Here is a 23,975-nt window from a genome sequence, read left to right as displayed (position 1 = left end):
TATCAGCACTACAGTTAAGAATTGTCAGTCTAACAGGGACAAAGACATACACATAGATAGTATGTATAATAATTATAATACAAGGTAAGATAAGACTATGTGAGGAACATTCTTAAGAAATTACAGAAGGATGAAATGTTATCTAACTGGAGGTTAGGACACGAGTTTATAGGAGAGAAAGGGTGTTCTCAAACTTATTACCTGTACTCTCCCAATTCTCAATTTAGGTATTCAACAAAGAAATGTTTTGTTAGAGACTTAATTAGATACTTCCTCAATCGTTTTTCATCATGTGCCCACAGTTCTAAAATTTTGAAAGGAAAAAGTAAGATTACACAAGAATACTATGTTTCATATTACCTGGTTTTACATAAATATTTCTTACCTGTGTTTCAGGGTCTTGCTATGCTCTATGTAAAATAGTGGATAATAGTAAGAAATATGCTGTTTCTGCTCTCATGAAGCTTATTATTATGGTTCCAAGAACAGAAATGGCCTTCGGCATGTTTGATGCTATCATTTTTAGACATAACTCTTTCAGCAACAGTTACTTTAACTCCTGATGTTTTTCACAGCTACTTTTTAGATACTAGTTTGGTTTTTCTTACAGCTTTTCATCTCCACCAGTTCAGCAATTTAAGCAATTTTTACAGTGATGATTTTTTGCCTGAATTTTAACTGTGACAGTTTCTGTCAGTTATGACACTTATCACTATTTATGATGATGATGATGATTATCATAACATGATGATTCTCATTTTAGTGAGATAACACTTGGAAACAGTATACTAGAGTATACGAGGGTAGCTGCAGGGCATCCTGCATTTGCTTAGGTTATGAGTTTCAATAAAAATAAAAACTGTGGATCTTGGAAGGAGGATTTGCATTTTAAAGTATTTTTTGTTTGTTTTTTGTTTTTGTTTTTTGGGTATTTTTTGGCAAGAGTATTTTATTTACTTTTTAAAATAAAATAAATTTAAAGAATATTTAATAATTACCCTAGGCCAGGCACGGTGGCTCAAGGCTGGGCGCGGTGGCTCAAGCCTGTAATCCCAGCACTTTGGGAGGCCAAGGCAGGTAGATCACGAGGTCAAGAGATTGAGAGCATCCTGGTCAGTATGGTGAAACCCCGTCTCTACTAAAAATACAAAAAATTAGCTGGGCATGGTGGTGCATGCCTGTAATCCCAGCTACTCAGGAGGCTGAGGCAGGAGAATTGCCTGAACCCAGGAGGCGGAGGTTGCGGTGAGCCGAGATTGCGCCATTGCACTCCAGCCTGGGTAACATGAGTGAAACTCCGTCTCAAAAAAATAATTACCCTGCAACTTTCTTCTTTAGCCCAAAATATATTGATAAACTACCCCTAGGGTGTTATATGGGTTCCAAGTGCTTCCTGTGTAAAATAAAATTATTAAATTTTGACCATTTATACAGCTGATTATGATAGCGCTTCTTACACACATCTTACCAATAGCAAGGAGTGAAGGTCATGAATTATTGGTAGCATGACGCCTAACATAGAACGGTACTCAGTTTTGTTGAGATTGGTACACGTAGCATTTGAGAATTTGAACTATGAGTTTACCCTTATCAAAATCTATAAGTCTGAATACTGCAGTAAAAGGGTATTCTGACACTATGTTACAGAACACCCAGACAAGGGCCAGTTTATCTCCTGATGCTGGATCCAGATTGCAAAGAAAATACCAATGAATATAACACTAACTATCAAATGGAATCATTTTTAGAATCTCCTGTGAATATCATATTTCTGCATTTAATAATTAAAACACTATATCCATAAAGTAAAGGCAAATCATAACACAGGTAATAGAGATACATTGACTAGTTTATATTCATGCTGTTTACTTTATTATATAAGTTATTGATAAATACATTTTTTTTTTTTTTGAGACAGAGTTTCGCTCTTGTTACCCAGGCTGGAGTGCAATGGCGCGATCTCGGCTCACCGCAACCTCCGCCTCCGGTTCAAGCAATTCTCCTGCCTCAGCCTCCCGAGTAGCTGGGACTACAGGCGTGCGCCAACATGCCCAGCTAATTTTTGTATTTTTAGTAGAGACGGGGTTTCACCATGTTGACCAGGATGGTCTCGATCTCTTGACCTCATGATCCACCCGCCTCGGCCTCCCAAAGTGGTGGGATTACAAACGTGAGCCACCGCGCCCGGCCTTGATAAATACATTTTAATGAATAGAAATACATTATTGTTTTCAGTGAGAATGCTACTGGATATAAATCCATTCTATTTAAAAATAAAAGGATATGTATTATGTACTGGCTATGATTGCGAAACATAGTTTTTGGAAATTTCTAATGAATTCAATTAAATTTTCATCCAGTGGTATAAAAAGTTTGTGATTAACAACATCCCACATAATTAGTAAAGGTATGTGTTAAAGTCTTTGCAGGATCTCTGTACTCTGGAAATGTTACCGGGGGTCTTATCAGCTCTGCATGTTCAGAAATCAGTGTTACCATTTTTTACAGGAGCAATTAGTCTGTAAAAAACTGATCACACTAGCAACTCACAAATAATTAGAATGGTAAAAATAAAAAATAAGCTGCAATCCCACTGGATTACTTGATTTGATCAGTATGTTCTTTTCCCAATAGGAATGTCTACTTGGGAAACCAGATTTATATTACAGATTTCCTTTTGAAACATAGAAGCAAAGTCAAAAGTTGTATGATCTTAAATTTTTTTTTCATAGAATTATGATAGCCTCATGCATACTTTTATTTTTCCCCCAACTATTGCTACTTCATGCTCTTATCTGGACTATTTTAAGCTGAATTTCTTACTTATAATGGCATATCTGAAGTGTGAATGAAATGGCCAGGGTGAAAACCTATCATATTAATCCCATCTGAAAAATTTTCAGAGCTTCTCCTTCAGCTACTGAAGAAAATGTCTACCACTTAGCATGGTATATAAGGCTCTTAATATTTGGGGTCCTTCCTGCATACATCATCCTTATCACCTTTCCCACCATACCAGTATTCCAATAATACAAATTAATTATAGTTTCCTAAATAAAACCTGCTGTTTCATGCCTTTTTGCCAGTACATACACTATACTCTTGACTTGGAATGGCTCCCCCATCTCACACTCTATTTACATCTGTGTGATGTTATTCATTCTTTTAAATCCTGTTCTAGTTGAACTTTCTCCTTTTTAAAAAATAATCCTCTCTGCTGCCTCTTCTGTACAAATAATGTTCTGAACTGAACTTATTTGTGTACATATATGTCTCTTTTAGATCAAGAGCTCTGAAAAGTGTCATTCATTTCTGTACTCTTAGGAATTAAAATAGTCCAGGCACATACATAGTGGCAAATCAAAATAATGAATAAAAGAAAAAGTAGTCAGTCACTCAGTGTATCAAGCCTGTGTCATGTGATAAGTCCCATTCTATGCATTTAGGTAAATAATAGAAGATAAAACAAATTTGCTATCATGGAGCTTATATTTAAGTAGGGAGTACAGATTTTAAATATATATAAAGATACTTTCAGGTAGCTGTAAGTGAAATGAAAACTAGAGCACAGTAGGGGGATAGAGAGTGATGGGAGTACTGTTTTAGATAGAGAGGTAGAGTGGTCAGAGAAGGTCTCTGAGAAGGTGACATTTGAGCAGAGATCTAAGTGAAGTAAGGGAGATAACTTGGGTGGTAATTAGAGACCAGCATTCCCCTTAGACGGAATGAGCACAAAGGACCTGATACAGAAGCATGCTTAATCCTTTTAAAAGAATCACCCTGTCTAGTGTCTGAAGAATACACCAGGGGAGGGAAGGAGATGGCAGGTGTCTAGAGACGAGGACCAGTTAAAGAGCTTTTTCAGTAATCTGAGAGTTTATGGCATGGACCAGATTAATAATGTTGGTGATAACAAGAAGTAGGAAAATACAGATTTAGTTTTCTTTATAATTTTGAGTTTTATTATAGATTATAAGGGGTACATGTGCAGTTTTGTTACATGAGTATATTGTATGACACTAAACCAAGTTAAGTGCTCCAAAAATACAGTGGCAGGACAGGCATAGGGCAACAGTTATGGACATTTGCACTTTAAAAGAGAGACAATGAAAGACAACGACATTTCTTGATTCCAAGAAATGTCAAAATCTCTCCAAACTTGTTTGTTTTCAAGATCTTGGAATAATGCTCTATTGTTCAAGGTTTTACCTTCTAGCTCTTGGCTCCACTCTCTGGGCCATCATTTCTTAAATAAAATAAATAAAAGGTAGCATATGTTTGCAGAGGAGTCATTTTATTAGCTTATCTGCCTGTAGAATTTTGAGTATCAGCCTTCTTTTATACTCTCTCTGTTCTTTTTGGCCAAAGATGACAGCGTTTCTGATTATATAAAATTTTCCTAAACTTTGTGGGTCTCTTAAATATGTTACAGGAATTCATTAGAAAAGAGGCCCCTCTCAGATAGTCATACCTCTATATTTGGCTCTACTGAGATCGCTGAGGTCATCTATAAATCACATACTAAATCTCTTTAAGGTCTGTTTTGTGGCTGAACACTCTAACCTTTCGATCTTTTTGTGGTATTAGCAAACTTTATAGCCATACCCTTGGCTATTTCTATTCTGATGGTGAATCTCAATTTTAGCATCTTTTGCAGTCTTTTTAGGCCAGGAATTTCTGAGATCATCAAGTTGTATTTCCTTTTCATTTCACAGTTCTTCTCTCAATCTGTCTCTTCTAGCATTTTACTATAATCAGCAAGAAGAAATCAGGGCCGGACATGGTGGCTCACACCTGTAATCCCAGCACTTTGGGAGGTTGGGGCAGGTGGATCACAAGGTCAGGAGTTCAAGACCAGCCTGACCAACATGGTGAAACCTCGTCTCTACTAAAAATACAAAAATTAGCCAAGTGTGGTGGCATATGCCTGTAATCCCAGCTACTCAGGAGGCCGAGGCAGGAGAATCGCCTGAACCCAGGAGGTGGAGATTGCAGTGAACCAAGATCATGCCACTGCACTCTGAGGTTGCAGTGAACCGAGATCATGCCACTGCACTCCAGGGCAACAGAGCAAGACTCAGAAGACTCAGGAGGAGGAGGAAGGAGGAGCTGGGGGAAAGGGAAGGGGAACGAAGAAGGAAGGAAGAAAAAAGGAAGAAGGAAGGAGGAAGAAGAAGAAGAGGAAGAAATAACAATAATAATCAGGCTGTATCTTCAATACTTTGTTTATAAATATCCTCAGCTAAATGTCCAGTTGCATTGTTTACATAACTACAGAGCACAATTTCACTAGCTTTCGGTCACTTTATAACAAAAGTACTCTTTCCTCAATTTTCCATTAACATTTCTCATTTTTTTCTATGCCTCACTAGCAGCACCTTAAACATCTATATTTCTACCAATAGTCTGTTCATGACGACTATGTATTCTCCAAAATGACATTTTTTTCTACCATGCTCTTCACTTTTCTGAGTCCTCACTAGCAGAGTTATTAACATCAACATTTCTACTAACAATCTATTCAAGGCAATCTAGGTTTTTTTCTATCATGCTCCTCAAAATTCTTTTAGCCTCTTCCCCTTGCCTAATTCCAAAGCCACGTCCACATTTTTTGGTATTTATTATAGTAGTACCCCATTTCCAACACAAAATGTGTATTCATTTCCTATTGCTGCTATAACAAATGACCACAAACTTAGCTGCTTTTGAAAAACACAAATAGTTTTTTGTTTTTCATTTTGAGATAGAGTCTTGCCCTGTCGCCAGGTGCCAGCAGGCTGGAGTGCAGTGGCACAATCTCGGCTCACTGCAACCTCCACCTCCCGGGTTCAAGCAGTTCTCATGCCTCAGCCTCTCAAGTAGCTGCTCCTACAGGTGTGTGCCACCACGCCCAGCTAACTTTTGTATTTTAGTGGAGACGGGGTTTCACCATGTTGGCCAGGATGGCCTCGATCCCTTGACCTCGTGGTCCACCCACCTTGGCTTCCCAAAGTGCTGGGATTACAGGTGTGAGCCACTGTGCCTGGCCACAAATAGTATTTTTAAATAGTTTTTTTCAGTTCTGGAAATTAGAAGCCTGATACCTAGACTCACTGTACTACAATCAATGTATAAGTAGGGCTGTGGTCCTTTCTGGAACCTCAAGGGAAGGATCTGTTTTCTTGCCTTTTCTGGTTTTTAGAGTCCACTTACACTCCTTGGTTCATGGATCCTTTCTTCATCTTCACAGCCATTAATAGTGGGTCAAATCATTCTCACTTCACTTTGATCTTCTGCCTTTCTCTTCCACTTCTAAGGATGCTTATGATTATATTGGGACCCCCTGAATAATCCTGGATATCTGTCTTAAGATCAGCTGATTAGCAAACTTTATTCTATTGGCAACCATAATTCCCCTTTGCCTTGTAAACTAACATAGTCATAGGTTCTGGGATTAGAAAGTGGACATCTTGGGATGGAGGAGTGGGGCAGGTTATTCTGCCTACTCTGAGAACTTAAGAGTCAAGGGAAATTTGGGGGACAGAAACTGCTAGTTGTCCTCTAATATTCATTCTTGCCTTTTTTCTAGTAATAACATCTGTTTTACAGGTTCCTAGCTACCAGAATAAAAACAATGTTACTCAGCCTCTCTTATAGCTAAAATGGCTTTATGACTAAGTTTAGAGCTGTGGGGAAGAAAAAAATGCCCTTTTCTCCTTCTACTTCTTTCTCCATGCTGGGTGGAATACAGACTTGAGGTATATCACTGTACCATGCAGTCATAGGTCATAGCTAGGGCTGGTACAAAAGCAAGCTAGATTAAACCTGGGACCCTGCTGACATTATACAGCAGAGTAACCACACCGGCTAGAACTTTCATGTGAGCAAGAAATCAACTATCTTATTTAAGCCACTTTTACTTTTAACCTCTGTTGAAACAATCTAACTTAAATCCTAGCTAAGACTTTTTTTTAAGGTGGGAGATATTATAATGTTGTAACTCCTTTTTAGAAGTAGATGGACTCATACCCAAAATCTGGTTAACTTATAGAGACTAATGAAACCCCACACACCAAAAGAGTATGAAAAGCTTTATTACTAACATAATTGATGTCCTTGGGGACAGCATGTCAGGCCTTCACAGCAGGTCTGAAATGGCTTGAGACTTCAAGGAAAGGAGACTGGCTTGGGTCTTTTTATTGCAGTTAGAAGCTACGTAGGGCCGGGCTGAGGATTCCTAAGTGCAAGCTGGGGCTTGAATCTCCTGATTTGAATCTCCTGCCAAAGCCAAAGGAAAAAGCACTTGGGCCTTCTCATTAGCATGCCCAGATATAAAGCACAGGGGACAAGAGAAAGGTGAGGCTTAAAAGCTGTCAGCAGTCAAAGATCAAAAATTGAATCTGGCTGGGTGCAGTGGCTCACACCTATAATCTCAGTACTTTGGGAGGCCAAGGTGGGTGGACCACCTGAGGTCAGGAGTGCAAGACCAGCCTGGCCAACATGATGAAACCTCATGTCTACTAAAAATAACAGAGGTTAGCTGGGTGTCGTGGCACATGCCTCTGGTCCCAGCTACTTGGGAGGCTGAAGCAGGAGAATCGCTTGAACCCAGAAGGCAGAGGTTGCAGTGAGGCGAGAACATGCCACTACAGCCTGGGCAACAGAGTGAGACTGCTTCAAAAAAAAAAAAAAATGTTAACAGCGTAACTGTGTGTAATTAAAAGTGATCCAGAGAGAGAACCATATTTGTAGGAGCAGTCTTTGTGTAGGTAATGGGGATTGAGCTTTAGTGGAAGGGGAGAAATTGGCCTCACATAGAACTATGGAAGGAGGACAAATCTGTGAGTACAGAAGCAGGGAGATTTAAAGGTATGGTAGTGGAAATATGGAGAGACTCTCTTCTAGTAGCTTTTATTTTTAGTTAAATAAGCAAAGTAATCAACTGAGTAAGGGGAAAGAAGATGTGAATATTATCTCACAGAGCTGGACAATGAATTGTAATAGAGAAACTTGAGGTATTTGTGTTTTGCACTACCCTTTGTCATTTCACCTAAAAGAGTGGTTAGATATGATCAGGGTTGAGTTTTTACTAAGAGTCTCAGCCTTGGTTTCTCAGAAAGCAGCCTGTGGTAAGGAACTTATATTATTGGAATGACAAGGGATATGAAGCAGGGAAGGAAGGAAAGCCAATATAAATATAAGATCATTGAGGCCAAGAAATTGAGTTGCTAAGGTATTGGATGGATTGTCTAGAAATGAGTAGAAATGAAAAGAAGCATAATGCCGGCGCAGTCACTCATGCCTGTAATTCTAGCACTTTGGGAGGCCAGGGGGGGTGGGTTGCCTGAGCTCAGCAGTTCGAGACCAGCCTGGGCAATATGGTGAAACCCCATTTCTACTAAAATACAAAAAATTCGCCAGACAAATCTTGCTTTGCTTTCTCATTTGCAGTGTATAAGTGGTCTTCCATTTTCTTCTTTCATTTATTAAATATAAGTACTGTCTGTGTGCCAGAAACTTTGCTACATTCTAAGAATACATCATGATCACAAAATAGCTAACTTTGCTAAGGCTAGGATTCACATTTCTAGGTTAGACATTTTGGCCACAAAAGAAGGCAGAAGTGACCAGAAGCCATTATTGTTGGAAGATCACCATGGTCAGTCACAGTGATGGGCAAATACAAAGGTGCCAGCAGCTCACTCTTCTCCTCTCCATAGCATCTTCATGACTACAGACTCTGCTGACCAACAGCAGCCCCAGGCCCACCACCAGCGACCAGGCTGCAGACCTGAAGACAGTAGCTTCAGAAAAGCAGAGTTTTTCCACATGCAGCAGTTTCCATAGATTTCCCCAGCAAGCTCCTACTTCATGGTTCCACTTCAGCAGCTTGGGCATGCTTGGAATATCAGATTCCCCTGCAAGCTCCTATTTGTTTACCCACACCAGTGCTTCAAACAGCCTGCTTAGTCATTGTTTCTCTGATCCCGACTGGCACTCCACAGTAAAGCAGGCTAGATTTTTATCCCTTGCCCCTTATACTCTAATCCTCCAATTTTCCTTTTCCAGACCTTCATTCTCGCAGTTCCTCCCATATTTGGTAAAATGTAATTCCTATAATAAATATCTTAGTCCCATAATTCTTACAATGGCTTTGTTTTCCTGATGCATACAGTCTAATAGAGGAAATGTAAAAATAAGCGGTCTCTTATAAATCAGTGTAAAAAGCGCTAACTTCACAGGTATATAAACATAGGGGAGATGAACAACATTCTGAAAAAAGCTTCAGAGTTAGCCAAATGAGTACTATTTCATAGATGGAAAAGGAGAAAAGAACTTCCAAGGCCTAAATGAAACAGATTCAGGACAAAGGGAGAGGGTAGCAGGGGCTAACATTCCCATAGGTTTCCTTCTGACATGCCTATGTGGGTTCCCGGCTCTTTCATCATTAGTTCCATCAGACATTGTTTTCACAAGTTCATACCCAAGAACTCCCATTTCTGCTATACAACACTATAGAGATTTCTTGGTACCTAGAATTTATCTAGAAGAAAATTTAAAATAAAGAGCTTTATATGCAGGTGCAAATGTTACAATTTATCATTTCACTTTGAACCCTCAATTTTTTTTTTCAAGACGGAGTCTTGGTCTTTCACCCAGGCTGCAGTGCAGTGGCACGATCTCGGCTCACTGCAACCCCCACCTCCCAGGTTCAAGTGATTCTCCAGCCTCAACCTCCCGAGTAGCTAGGATTACAGGCAGACACCGCCACCATGCCCGGCTAATTTTTGTATTTTTCGTAGAGATGGGGTTTTACCATTTTGGCCAGGCTGGTCTCAAACTCCTAACCTCAAGTAATCAACCCATCTCAGCCTCCCAAAGTGCTGGGATTACAGGTGTGAGCCACTACACTTGGCCTGAACCCTGATTTTTTTTTTTTTTTTTTTTTTGAGATGTATTTTCGCTCTTGTTGCTCAGGCTGGAATGCAATGCTCAATCTTGGCTCACCGCAGCCTCCGCCTCCTGGATTCAAGCAATTCTCCTGCCTCGGCCCCCCCCAATAGCTGGGATTGCAGGCATATGCCACCATGCCCGGCTAATTTTTATCTTTTTAGTAGAGATGGGGTTTCTCCATGTTGGTCAGGCTGGTCTCGAACTCCTGACCTCAGGTGATCCGCCTGCCTCAGCCTCCCAAAGTGCTGGGATTACAGGTGTGAGCCACCGCACTGGGTCTTGAACCCTGAATTTTTTTTTTTTTTTGAGATGGAGTCTCACTCTGTTGCCAAGCTGGAGTGCATTGGCACGTGATCTCAGCTCACTGCAACCTCCACCTCCCAGTGAACCCTGAATTTTTAATGAAATTGTAAAATTGGACATTTTCAAAATGGGAATTTTACCTCTTAGAGTACAAAGGTACTGATGAAAATAACGTAAGGGTTGAAGTAAATCTATAAAGTCCTCTCCAACCTTAAAATCATTACCTGAGAGAATTGTGTCAGGATGTATTGAATATGCCACTATTTGACATGCCAGCCTGGTTTGTGGCTGCAGTGTTTTGGCATGTGTTTGCATTTTTGTGTCTTCTTTCTGATTTCCAGGAGAAGAGAGAAGATAGAGCCAGCAGTTGCAGAGACAAGAGATAATTCCAGCCAAATCCATCTAAGAAGACCTTTCATGTACTTCTCTAGGACTAGATGCATACCGTTTTGTGAAAACCAGCCATAGGGAAACATGTGAGCAACAACCCCCATGAACATTCATCCTAACTCAGATTCTGTGAGCAGTGACATTTAACAAAGCAATGAAATTTAACAGAGTTCTGAGAATACCATGAAATACATTATGCCTGCCTGAACAAAAATCAGGACATCACCTAGCTCTGAATACATGCCACAAGGATGAAGCTTGTGAGTAGAATAAGTAAACATTTTTCTGAAGAATTCACAGTGCTCCTTTGCAATTTATAGATTCCATGTTGAAATATATGTTAAATAAAATTTGTTTATTAAACTTCTTGATTTCTATTAAACCTCTAACTTGCTGAAGTTTATGAAGTATGGCATATTTTGATTTTTTAATTGCCCGTTATCAATGTAATAAATACTCCTAAAGTTACCACATCCCACAAAATGGCCTGTGGCGAAAGCAATCAAGCAAAGGTTACCTTTTTGTACGGTGAAAGGAGGCCTTTCTATGGCTGTACAATTACATTTGACTCTTCCAAATTTCATACATGGCACTTTGGCATACAGAAAAAAACATGAAATTTTTCATTAAAATGCCATGAATCAAGCCAGGAGCATTGGCTCATGCCTGTAATCCCAGCACTTTGCAGGCCAAGGTGGGCTAATCGCTTGAGCTCAGGAGTTCAAGACCAGCCTGAACAACTTTGTCTCTACAAAAAATACAAAAATTAACCAGGCATGGTGGCATGCACTTATAGTCCCAGCTACTTGCGGAGGGGTGGTTCTGAGGTTGTAGGATTGCTTGAGCACAGGAGGATTACTTGAACCTGGGAGGTTGAGACTGCAGTGAGCTGTGTTTCACCACTGCATGCCAGCCCGGGTGACAGTGTGAGACCCTTGTCTCAAAAAAAAAAAAAAAAAAGGTATTAAATCAAAATTAGAAATTAAGAATTTTAAGAAAACATGTTATGTGGCCTTTTATTAATAACACTGCTAAATTTTGGTTCCTCCCCATAATTAGTTTTGAAACACTTGATGTAGTGAGAAAAGCATTAACATGTTAAATGCCTACTATGTACCAAATTTTGTGCCTGTATTTTTTATTTAATCTGACCAGCCAGCCAAACCATAGGTATTTTTGTCTCCATTTTCCAGATGAGAAACTGGTGGCTTAAAGAAATTAAACTTACCCAAAGCTACATAGCTACCTACGGTAACAAAATCAAGATTCAAACTCAGGTTTATCTGGTTCCAAAACCCATGTTCTTTCTGCCACCGCAGCTTCCACCTCCATTTTGGTAGAAATGAGAACTATTCAATGAAATGAGAGAAAACAGAAAATGAATTCACTTTTAAATGAAGAAAATTAGTGGAAAAATAGACCCAGTAAAGGAAATATTTGTACTTTCCTTTATTTTTAATTATAAAAGTAGGATTTAGGAAGGCAACAGAAAATTTAGTGTTTAGACTTTTAAATAGAAAGTTGTGTGTCCCTGTAGAAAATATTTGAGAATTTTTTATACTATCAAGAAAAAATTCTGTGAAATAAGGTGTAATTTAGAAAATAACATTTCAATGGGGGTAAGTGGGCCAGAAGAGTATGCCAAGTTGTTTGTGAATCATTCCAAGCACCTCAGGTGAAAACTCACTTTGATTTAAAAAAAGAAAAAACGACCAGGGTTTATATTCATATACACTAGCATATATGTACACAGCAGCATCCTGCATGCCAAACTAGGTTCACTGTTAATAATCCCTCACTTTAATATCTTACTTAGGAGCCAAAGAATGCCTCTATAAGCAAAAGATAGTTGAAAATAGTTAAAAAATCCAAAGTCAGAATAGGCCAAAAAAAAAATAAAATAAGCCTAACTAGTAAGCTGGTGAAACAAGGTAAGATTTGCATTTTACTAGAACTTGCACATTATGACATTGTCCTTTTATGAAGGTATGACCAGAATTCTTACGCAGTTCTGCCCATGACTCCTTCAGAACTTTAGTAGATACAAGGTGGGTTCATTAAAAGTGACAAAAGTAGAAAGACAAAGAGTAAAATCCTTTGTGAATTAAAGTGAAAGAGAATAGCACTTTCGATGCTATAAAAGTGAAAACTGAAAACGTAATAAAAATAACATTTTTTGGCTGGACACAGTGGCTCATGCCTGTAATTCCAGCACTGTGGGAGGCCAAGGCAGGAGGATTGCTTGAGCCCAGGAGTTTGAGACCAGCCTGGGCAATGTAGCAAGACCCCATCTCTATATAAAATATAAAAATGTTACTTTTTAAAAATAACTGTTTTTAGGCCAGGCGCAGTGGCTCACGCCTATAATCCCAGCCCTTTGGGAGGCTGAGATGGGCAGATCATGAGGTCAAGAGTTGGAGAACATCCTGACCAACATGGTGAAACCCCCTCTCTACTAAAAATACAAAAATTAGCTGGGCAAAGTGGCATGTGCCTGTAGTCCCAGCTACTCAGGAGGCTGAGGCAGGAGAATCACTTCAACCCAGGAGGCAGCAATTGCAGTGAGCCAAGATCACACCACTGCACTTCAGCCTGGCAACAGAGCGAGACTGTCTTAAAATATATATATATATATTTTTGATAATATAAGAAAGAAAAATGCCCTTTTACACTGCATCTTCAACTTCTAAGGAAAAAGAGTCTCCTTTCATATGTGAAGAAGTAAATTTAGAGAAAATCAAAGAAAGCATCACTTTCCTCAGTAGAAAAACTTATGAAACTTCTTATGAGACAGTAATCTCAGGCTGGGCATGCTGGCTCATACCTGCAATCCCAGCACTTTGGGAGGCCGAGGCAGGTGGACTGTCTGAACTCAGGAGTTCAAGATCAGCCTGAGCAACATGGCAAGACCCTGTCTCTACTAAAAATACAAAAAAAAAAAAAAAAAAAAAAGATAGCTGGGCTTGGTGGTGCATGCCTGTGGTCCCAGCTGCTGGGGAGGCTAAGGTGGTGGATCGCTTGAGCCCAGGAGGCAGAGGTTGCAGTGAGCAGAGATCATGCCACTGCACTCCAACCTGAGTGACAGAGCGAGACCCTGTCTCAAACAACAACAAAAAAGAGATAGAATCTCTTGGGCAGAAGGTATCAAATAATCGAAAGAAAAACACATTTGTGAGAGGCAGGGCTTCTAATAACTGGTCAGAAAAATGTATTCTTCATTTTAAAATTGATATCAGGGAGGATTACCATGACCTTATTTTAAATCCATAGTGCACCAGAATGACTATGTCTGTGTTTCTTATGAATGTTGAAGCTGCTTGTGAAAAGTGTACTGTATACATATATAAATATACACACACATATGTATTTTGATAGCTATTACATGTACTAAATTTTGTCAATGTCATGTAATGTACCCTTTACAATAAAAATGATTCATTAAATGTATAATTAAATGTGACTTAGTTTTTATATCTCTGTAAATTTTTAAAATAAAAATTCCCAAAATGTTTATTTGTATCTCCTTTGACATTGAGAAACCTGACATTCATTGGCCACAATGCATGCACTAATTTAACTCTAGTATACATGAAAATTCGCTTCAGAATTGCTAATCCACATACCTAGGAGAAACTACCAACTAAAGTACAGCATTTATATCATTATTTTCATCCCCAATCTTACTTGCACAGTCAACACACAGTTTTCCAAAGTTATTAAGGCCAGCTCCTTTCTTCTCCACCACCTTCACTGTAGTAGGGTTTTGTTTGGTTTTTGTTGCTGTTTTTTTAAGAGTTAGGGGTCTTTGCTTACAGCCATTACCGAAAAAAAAAAAAAGAAAAAGAGTTAGAGGTCTCACTTTATCACCCAGACTGGAGTGCAGTGGCAAAATCAGCTCACTGCAGCCTCGAACTCCTGGCTCAACAGACATGCCCACCTCAGCCTCCCCAGTATCTGGGACTAAAGGCATGCACTGCAATCCCCAGCCTTTTTTTTTTTTCCTGTTTTTTAAGAGATAGGATATCATTGTGTTGCCTGGGCTAGACTGGAACCCCTGACCTCAAACAATCTTTCTATCTTAGCCTCCTAAGTTGTGATAGTTTACTAATTTTATTAATTCACTCTTTGTAGAATTGTGAAGATGTTGACAAATGCATAGTGTTGTATACCTACCACTACCGTACCCTGAAGAACAGCCCTTTCATGCCAAAAATTCCTTCATACAGCCCTGAGCAACCACTGATCTGGATTTTGTTTCTGTTATTTTGCCTTTCCCAGAAAGGGGGAATACTAGAATAAAACTTGTGGTGCTAGATTGAAGTTGGAGATATACAGAGAATTCTTATAATTTTATGTTGCTCAGCATCCATTTTGAATATGTTTAACTTTCTCATACCAGAAGCAGGGCTCAGTCATCTTTGGCACAATTTCCAGTTCTACGTTACACCCAAATAGCCTGAAGCTGGTAGCCAGCAAGAAGACCTTAGAGGGATCTCTCCTGAGCCCTGCTTCCGGTATAAGAAAGTTAAACATGCATATGTCAACACCTACACAATTCTACAAAGAATGAATTTACGGTATGCAAATAAGAAAAACGTCCAGGATGCTGGAAGAATCCAACATGGAATGCAGATTGTGACAAATGAATCTGACTGTATTAAAATTAATAAAATTGGATCCCAAGGTTAGGAGTTCAAAAGAAGCCTGGCCAATATGATGAAACCCCGTCTCTACTAAAAATTATCCAGGTGTGGTGGTGGGTGCCTGTAGTCCCAGCTATTCAGGAGGCTGAGGCAGGAGAATCGCTTGAACCGGGGAGGTAGAGGTTGCATGAGCTGAGATTTCACCACTGCACTCCAGTGGAGACTCTGTCTCAAAAAAAAAAAAAAAAAAAAAAAAAAAAAAAAAAGAATCGTAGAAAAAAAAAAAAAAAAAAAAAAAAAAAAAGAATCGTAGAATTTTAATAAAGTCTGGACTGGGTGTGGTGGCTCACACCTATAATCCCAGCACTTTGGGAGGCCAAGGCAGGTGGATCACTTGAAGTCAGGAGTTCAAGACCAGCCCAGCCAAGATGGTGAAACCCTGTCTCTACTAAAAATACAAAAATACTCCTTTTTATTGCCACAGTGGAAGAAAAAAAAAACATTAAGAGCTGATTATTTGAAAGGGAGAAAAGTCTATATGCCAAGAAAAAAAAAAGATTTTATCTTGCAATAAAGACTTCCTGTAACAACAGCTAACGTTTGTTGAAAGCTTATAATATGCCAAGTCTTGTGCAAAGCTCTTTATATGCAGGATTTTATCTAATCCCCCAGCAACCCAATGAAATAAGTAGTATCATTACTATGTCCATATTCAAATAAGGGAACTGAGGTGTTATGAGGTTAAGTAATGTGCCCAAGGTTGCAAAGGTGGGGAAAGATATATCCAAGAATCAAACCAAAGTCCATCTGTCTTTAGACGTAACATAACCTCTATCATGTACAACTAGTTTTCTTTTTTGAGACAAAGTCTCGCTCTGTCATCCAGGCTGGAGTGCAGGGCACCATCTCGGCTCACTGCAACCTCCACCACCCGGGTTCAAGTGATTCTCCTACCTCAGCCTCCTGAGTAGCTAGAATTACAGGCGCCCATCACCATGTCTGGATAATTTTTGTATTTTTAATGGAGACAGGGTTTCAGTATGTTGGCCAGGCTGGTCTCGAACTGCTGACCTCAAGTGATCTGCCCACATCAGCCTCCCAAAGAGCTGGGATTACAGGCGTGAGCCACCACACCTGGCCAAGGTTTCTTTTCAGAGCAGAATTTTCCAGATGATTATGAGTATAGGCTTATTTACAAGATTTAGAATTTGCTAAAAATATTTTTTAAACTTTTTACAAACATGACTAAGGTGAACATATAACAAAAACTTTTATAAGAAAATGCATATACCAATTTGGTGGATAATTATTTAATTTGCCATATGAGCACTTAGGAAATACTGAAACTTTAAATCTTTTTAGATTTTGTAGACCACCAATGGAATGTACTAGGCACACTGTCTCCTTTTTTTTTTTTTTTTTTGAGACAGAGTTTCACTCTTATCACCCAGTCTGGAGTGCAGTGGCACAATCTTGGCTCACTGCAACCTCCACCTCCCAGTTTCAAGCAATTCTCCTGCCTCAGCCTCCATAGTAGCTGGGATTACAGGCATGAGCCACCATACCTGGCTAATTTTGTATTTTTAGTAGAGATGGGGTTCACCATGTTGCCCGGGCTGGTCTCAAACTCCTGACCTCAGGTGATCCATCTGCCTTGCTCTTCCTAAGTGCTGGAATTACAGGCATGAGCCACTGCACCCAGCTGGCACCCTGTGTTCTTAATACCAAAGGAGTCAGCACCATTAGCTGCTAGCCAAAATGGCAAACAAAACTGCTTTACTTACTTGGCCAAGTAAATATTGCTAATGTAAGGAAGGGATGGGAAAATAAAGGTTGTTTAATAGCTATTGTATTCCTAAAGTAAGTATCATCTTGCAAGTCATCATGGGGGAAATACTAGGGAAATCTAAATTATCCTCCGAAATTCCCTTTCCCTCTCATATTCAGTAATGCCTAACCCTCCCTCACCATCAATAAGTCAAACACTCTGCCTTTGGTTTGCTTCGGAGGTTGAATAGCTGCTTTGTTAGTGGCATATACAAAATGAGAGGGTAGAAGGATCAATAGATTATGTAAGGAAGAAACTCATTATAGTATCTGTTTATAGCACTTTTATTTGCTCATTGACTAAATATTTATGTTAAGCACTGTCTATGTGTCAGGCACTATACCCAGCTACAAAAAAAAAAAAAAAAAAAAAGAAATGACATATCCCTTGCCATCCAGTAGTTCAGTTTCCTGGGGGAATGAGACATAAGTAATCAACTGTAATAGGGCTGAACTTGACCCTAAAGGAGTGAAGTGGAAAAAGCACATAATTTGTTCTGTCCAGGACAGTTAGGATATTGGGGCTTAAAGGGTAAGTTGGGGTTCACCAGGCAGAGAGGGACACAAAAAATGCTCCAGGAAGACAGAACAGTATGTTCAAGGCAACTACAAGTAGCTCAGCATGATTTCAGTTCAGGTTGCAGTTGGGGCTTGGCAGGATATGAGGCTAGAAAGGCAAACATAAGCCCAAATGGCATGCGTAACTGCCTTGTAATATCACACTTACCTTCTCACTGCATTACAGAACATGTGAGTGTGTGCCATGAATAGGTCTTCAAATAATAGTACATTAACAGGCCAACAATCTTCTCAAATGTAATTTTATGTCATCATAATCAGTTGCAAAACTAGGTCAACTTGTATTAAGCTGCTAGTTGGACTTTTTTAAAACTGATGTAATGACTGCCCTCTAGTGGTTATAAAACAATAAACGTTTCTATCAGTCAATACCAGCAGCTTTCACTCTTTCAAATAAGAAAAATAAGGGATGCCCTTTGATATTTTTATATTCTATTGTATTTTATTTTAAAACCAATGTTGGTTACAAGGTGTAATATATCGTCACTCACTTGCCATCCAGTTTGACAATGAGTGGTCTCTGACAACACGGTTTATTATTATAAATATGTCACATAGACTATGGTTTATGATTTAATTTATTCTGAAAGTAGATATGATCTAACTTTTTTGAATAGTAGGCTGCTTAAGTTTAATAATACAGATAATAATATAAATAATACAAATTAAATTCCCCATACACTAATTATACCTAACAAATATATTACCTTTTCTATTAATAACTTGTATACATTTCACATGTATTATCTCAAAGAATTCTCTGCTACAAACCTGTGTTTACTTTCATTCTTAAGAGTTAGAGACTGAATTTCCTCAGGTATAAGAAGACTTACAATAAAGTTATGAAATATAGCTTGTTGCTGTAATAGGAAAAATAAAAAAAAAACTCTAAGATGATAAACAGAAAAACTGTTAAATTACATGACATTTATATGATGACTATTACATAACCATTAAAATTATATTTTCAAAGAATATTTAATGAATTAAAGAAATAGCAATGATTCATTGCTAAGTGGAAATAGAGAAACCTGGAGCTATACTTACAGCATCTAAACCATGGGCGGAAATAAACACTTCAAGAAGCAAAAGCCAGGAAAGTAACGCAACTGAACATCAGGAGTGCTGGTTTCACTGCAGTAGAATTCCAGGTGATTTTCATTTTTTCTTAATACATTTTTTCTTTTTCTTTTTTTATTTTTTTTTCAATAGAGACAGGGTTTCACCATGTTGGCCAGGCTGGTCTTGAACTTCTAACCTCGTGATCTACCCGCCTTGGCCTCCCAAAGTGCTGGGATTACAGTTGTGTGCCACTGCACCCGGCCCTTAATACATTTTTTCTATATATTTCATACTATCTATATTGTGCACGTGTAACTTTAATTAGAGAAGTCCAAAAAAATTAAAAGCAAATGAAATTGTCTCCTTTTATAAAAGTATACACATGAAAGAGAAGGAATGCCCCTCAAAGTCTGCCTTTCCAGATGCCCTGTGTAGCTGAATTACAGACCCTGTAATAGATTTTCTATACTGGAGGGTGAGGTTACTTGTCACAAAAGCATCTTCCTTACCTACAGATATTCTTAAAAGGGGCCCCTGGACCTTCAGAATCAGAAGATGAGTAAGTACAATTTTGCTTTATCTCCTGTATATAAACATCAATCAAAACAAACTCTCCAAGAACTTTCCCTTGGTAAAGTTACATCAGTCTGAGTTTTGTTGCGTTGGATGGCCCTTTTTTTAAAAATTTTTTTAAAGAGATGGGATCCTGCCATGTTGCCCAGGCTAGTCTCAAACTCCTGGGCTCAAGCAATCTTCCTGCCATCCAGGCTGGGCGCAGCGTCACTTTTGACTGCAAAGCATGAAAGCACTAAGAGTATTGTACTACAAATGGTAAATTTGATATGAAATTTTATATTAATTTATATTCAAAGATTGCCAAAGTTAACAATTTGCTTATATTTCCTAAAATGGATCATGACCTAAACAATGTTTATGAACACCTAAAAATTCTTTAAAATCTCTTTTCCATTTTTAATATTTTATCCTCATATTTAGTTGTATATGCAGTAGTTGTCAAAATGCCTTTCTTCTAGAGATTGTCTACAACGCCTTTTTTTAAAGATTAAGTAGAAAACTTTCCAAAAATTTCAAATAATTTTAAAGAAAGAAATGTATACATCATCCACTCCATCTAACTCTTCATATTAAAGATGAAATCCAAGTACTTTTTAAATGGCATTGGTTAAAGCTTCCAATGTCCATGAAAATAAAACTAGTATTTAGCCTTTTTTGGTTTCTTCAGCCCAGCAAAGAAGAACAAAAATTATATTTGCAGAAAGTGAGAGCTATGTACTATGTATTCACTCAATACAACTTTATTAAGTGCTTCTTAAATCATCCCTATGCTTCAGATGAGGGATTCCAACAGAGATCAAATACAATCCTGCTAATCAAAACATTTAGCCTGTGAGATCTTAAAGACTGGTAAACAGGTAACTACAGCAAAATGTGACAAGGGCTGAACACAGGTTATAACAGATTGTCTAGAAGGGCCATCTAATCCAGACTTGGGCTGTGAAGACAGGCCTTCTGGAAAATGTGACTACCAAAGGGAGAGCTGAAGGATGAGTTAGACAAGCAAGGATGGAAGAGGAAGTATTTCAAGCATTAGAAACAGCATGTGTCAAACTCAGCCTGCCTTGCCCTTACTTCATAAATCTCTTGCTTCCAGGCAAGAGAGCAATTGGAAGCACACTTTTATTACACCTCTGCTCCTTCCCGAAACCCTACTTAAATGACAAGGATTAAAAAGGAGAGCTATCAGGCAAGCATGGGGGCTTATGCCTGTAATCTCAGCACTTTGGGAGGCTGAGGCTGATGGATCATCTGAGGTTGGGAGTTCCAGACCAGCCTGGCCAACATGGTGAAAAACCCTGTCTCTACTGAAAATACAAAAAGAATTATCCAGGTGTGGTGGCGGGCATCTGTAATCCCAACTACTCAGGAGGCTGAGGCAGAAGACTCGCTTGAACTCAGGAGGCAGAGGGTGCAGTGAGCTGAGATCATGCCACTGCTCCCCAGCCTGGGTGACAGATCCAGACTCCATCTCAAAAAAAAAGAAAAAGAAACAAAAAGATACCCTAGATGTCTCAATTGTTGTAAATAATAATAAAATAAAAGGAGGAGTACAAGGACAAAGAGAAAAGAAGGGAAGACAGCGCCAAAACTTTGAAGGTCAGAAAGCAGGTAATGAAGTGGTAACTGATTTAGATAATCAAGGAAAGCTAAAACCTATGCTGGCAGTAGGGGAAAGCTAAAGCTAGCCAGTCTTTCCTGCAAAACCAGAAGGGCCCAGGTTTGAAAGACATCCAGTAGTTCTGGAAACTAGCGGGAAAGGTAAAACTGAAACAGGATTAGTTGGAAGTCTGTTAGACAAACAGTTAAACCCCAGATCCAAATGTCATACAATACAGCTGGACCCTTCTTTTACCAAAGCAAGAACATTTAACTGTAAAACTAAGAATAAAAGAGACCAGCTGGGCCAACATGATGAAAACCCGTCTCAGCTAAAAATACAAAAAGTTAGCCTGGAGTGGTGACACACGCCTGTAGTCCCAGCTACTTGGGAGACTGGGGCAAGAGAATTAATTGAACCCGGCGGGCGGAGGTTGCAGTGAGTCGAGATTGCACCATTGCACTCCAGCATGGACAACAGGGAGAGACCCCGTCTCAAAAAAAAAAAAAAAGAAAGAAAGAAAGAAAGAAAAAAGAATAAAAGAGAATTTTCTTTTATTTTTATTTTTATTTTTGAGGCAGACTCTGATGTAAAAAGAGAATTTCTTTAACCCGTTAAAAGGCATTTAGTGATTGCTGAGGGCTTGCTGCTGAGATAGCCCCTTCAGGACCCAGGGAGTCTTTCCCCAGCTGACAGGAATGTCGGTGGCTGACAGCTCTCAGCTGAGTCACTCTCCAGGCATTTCCCGCAGGCCCAGAGCTCCTCACACAGGGCCACACCCAGTCCCTGAGGGCCGCCCTTATCCAATGTCTGGTTGATGTGGGGTACAAAGTCCTGGCCCCTTTGCCTCAAGGTAGGACCATTTTGAAAGGCACGACTACACCCTGGCAAGAAACGACCAAAAAAAAGTTGTAACTTTTTAAAAGATACCATTTACAAAAATAACAAAATTTAAAATACCAATGATGAATCTTTAAAAAGATATACAATCCTTTTCTGGAAAAAAAGATTAACATATTGAAAAATATTTTAAAAGACTTAAATAAATGGATGTATATACCACATCCTTGGATTTGAAACTTAATATCATGTCAATTCTTCCCACTGATATTCAACATTAATGCAATGCCAACTAAAACACAAAGGGCTGTTTGTGGAACTTGACAAGCAATTCTAAAAAATTATGTGAAAGAGGAAAGAACAAGAATAGCCCAGATACACCTGTGTCTGAAAACAACTAATGTAGAGGTCCTTGCCCTATCAAATAACAAGACTTTTTGGGTTTTTCTCTTTTTTTTGAGACAGAATCTTGCTCTGTCACCCAGGCTGGAGTACCGTGCAACCATCTTGGCTCACTGATTCACGTGATTTTCCTGCCTCAGCCACCTAAGTAGTTGGTATTATGGGTGTGCACCACCACACCAGGCTAATTTTTGTATTTTTAGTAGAAACCGGGTTTTCCCATGTTGGCCAGGCTGGTCTCAAACTCCTAGCCTCAAGCGATCCACCAACCTCAGCCTCCCAAAGTGTTGGGATTACAGACATGAGACACGGCAGCCAGCAAAAGCTCTTATAATTAAGATAATGTGGTACTAACACAAGATACACAGCAAACTCAATAAAATACATATTATTAAAAATCAAATACATATAAAAATCAATAAAAACTCATGCAAATAAAGAAATCTGATTTACAGCAAAGCAAGCATTGCAAACCTGTCAGGCAACAATAGCTATGGTAGCATGAACATGCACCACTCAGATTTCCCTTCAACAGTTAACGTGTGCCAAAGAGACTATTGGCTGACAGCCCCTGCCTGCTGTACTTTCTGCATCCACCATGGTGTTCACATCAATGCCTTGCTCTCCCCAGACTGCTCCCAGTGACTGAAAATTCTGGAAGACTGTGGAAAATCATGGGTGTACTGGAAACAGATAGTTCATACCCAGTAAGGTACTTCTCTGGTGGGCTGTCTTTACTTAGGGGGGCCTCAATAGGACTGGACAAGACTTCCTTTCTCAGAACTACTTCTTCCTTCCCAAGCTCCTTTCACATGTGTCAGACCCACATCATAACACAGTAATATTTATCCTTCACAGGTATTTCTTCCCAATCCATCTCGTCCACCTCTAATTCCATCTTGATACCTGCTTCTCGGAGGAACTGAACTGACATAATTGGTACCAGGAACGGGCCAAGAAAGCAGGCTGTAAGGTGGAGATTGTGATGGGATCACTCACTGGCAAAGAAAACTCCATGCTGAGTGGAAAGTGGGTCACAGATTGTCCCTGGCTTAAAGTAGTGGCTTGACTGCCACTATGTCACAGGTGACGACCTGGGGAAACATCCCCTGAGAAAAACAGGCTTGTCCATGCAAGAATCCAGGCACTTAAACGATGCAGTGGGGACAATACCTGCAAAGACAGCAACTAGTTATTACTAAGTTGAATTGAAACCCTTCAGAGTGATGAGAAACTGAGAGCAGTTAACAACTAAAGGTTAAGTGTGAAAGCCAGGATGCACTTGTGGTGGTACTGCTTACAAAGAGATCTTTATCACCCTGCAGAAGAGAGTTCAGCTGGGGAACAATCATAGGACTTAGAATGAGGTGTTGCAGAGGCATTTATGAGGCAAGGCAGATCTGTTACACAAAGTTCAGAGCCCTGAAATATCTGGGTGGGTACCCCCAAGAATTCTGGGTCACCAGATTCCCAAATCTGTGCCTATCTCTCCCATCCTATCGTTAGTCCCAGACTGGAGGAGCCAACAAGATAGTGATGCTGCTGCTGCCTCTCCCTGCAGATCCCTCAGACCTAGAACTTCCCCAGCTGCATTGGGCTGGGATTTAACGCTAGTTATCTGCTTGTCAGCAGACAGGCGGGTAACTGGGAGGAGTTTCTGGCTGCCTTGTGGTAGAAAGACCTCAGTAGGGTCTTCTCACATGCGGTAAATACTAGCTCTTAACAAGGAGGAAGAGTGAGAGACGGGCACTGATATCACTAAGAACTTCAGTGGTGACTCTGCCCTGTAGGCCAAGGCTCGAAGGTATGAGAGGAGATCA

At 39.4% G+C, this 23,975-nt stretch overlaps 1 protein-coding gene across 7 annotated transcripts in view; it reads left to right on the top strand.

Moving 5' to 3' along the window:
* The window catches only part of CEP126 (centrosomal protein 126), a 102,294-nt gene extending 78,523 nt beyond the window's left edge, over nt 1-23,771 (top strand). For 2 of the 7 annotated variants that reach the window (XM_037740159.1, XM_017533084.2), the window contains one exon: nt 10,578-12,332. In XM_037740159.1, coding sequence (XP_037596087.1) covers nt 10,578-10,622 — 45 coding nt within the window. In that variant the 3' untranslated portion in view covers nt 10,623-12,332. Of the gene's footprint in view, nt 1-1,647; nt 1,882-10,577; nt 12,333-22,786; nt 22,868-23,013 lie in introns of those variants that run through there. The other 5 variants (XM_017533082.2, XM_017533085.2, XR_001826619.2 and 2 more) reach the window with 4 other exon arrangements.
* The last annotated feature ends 204 nt before the right edge of the window (nt 23,772-23,975 follow it).

Source organism: Cebus imitator, unplaced genomic scaffold (genome assembly GCF_001604975.1).
Source record: "Cebus imitator isolate Cc_AM_T3 unplaced genomic scaffold, Cebus_imitator-1.0 Scaffold79, whole genome shotgun sequence".
NCBI classification, from domain to species: Eukaryota; Metazoa; Chordata; class Mammalia; order Primates; family Cebidae; genus Cebus; species Cebus imitator.
Note: the sequence above shows the minus strand (reverse complement) of the source record. Positions and strands in the feature narration are given on the sequence as shown.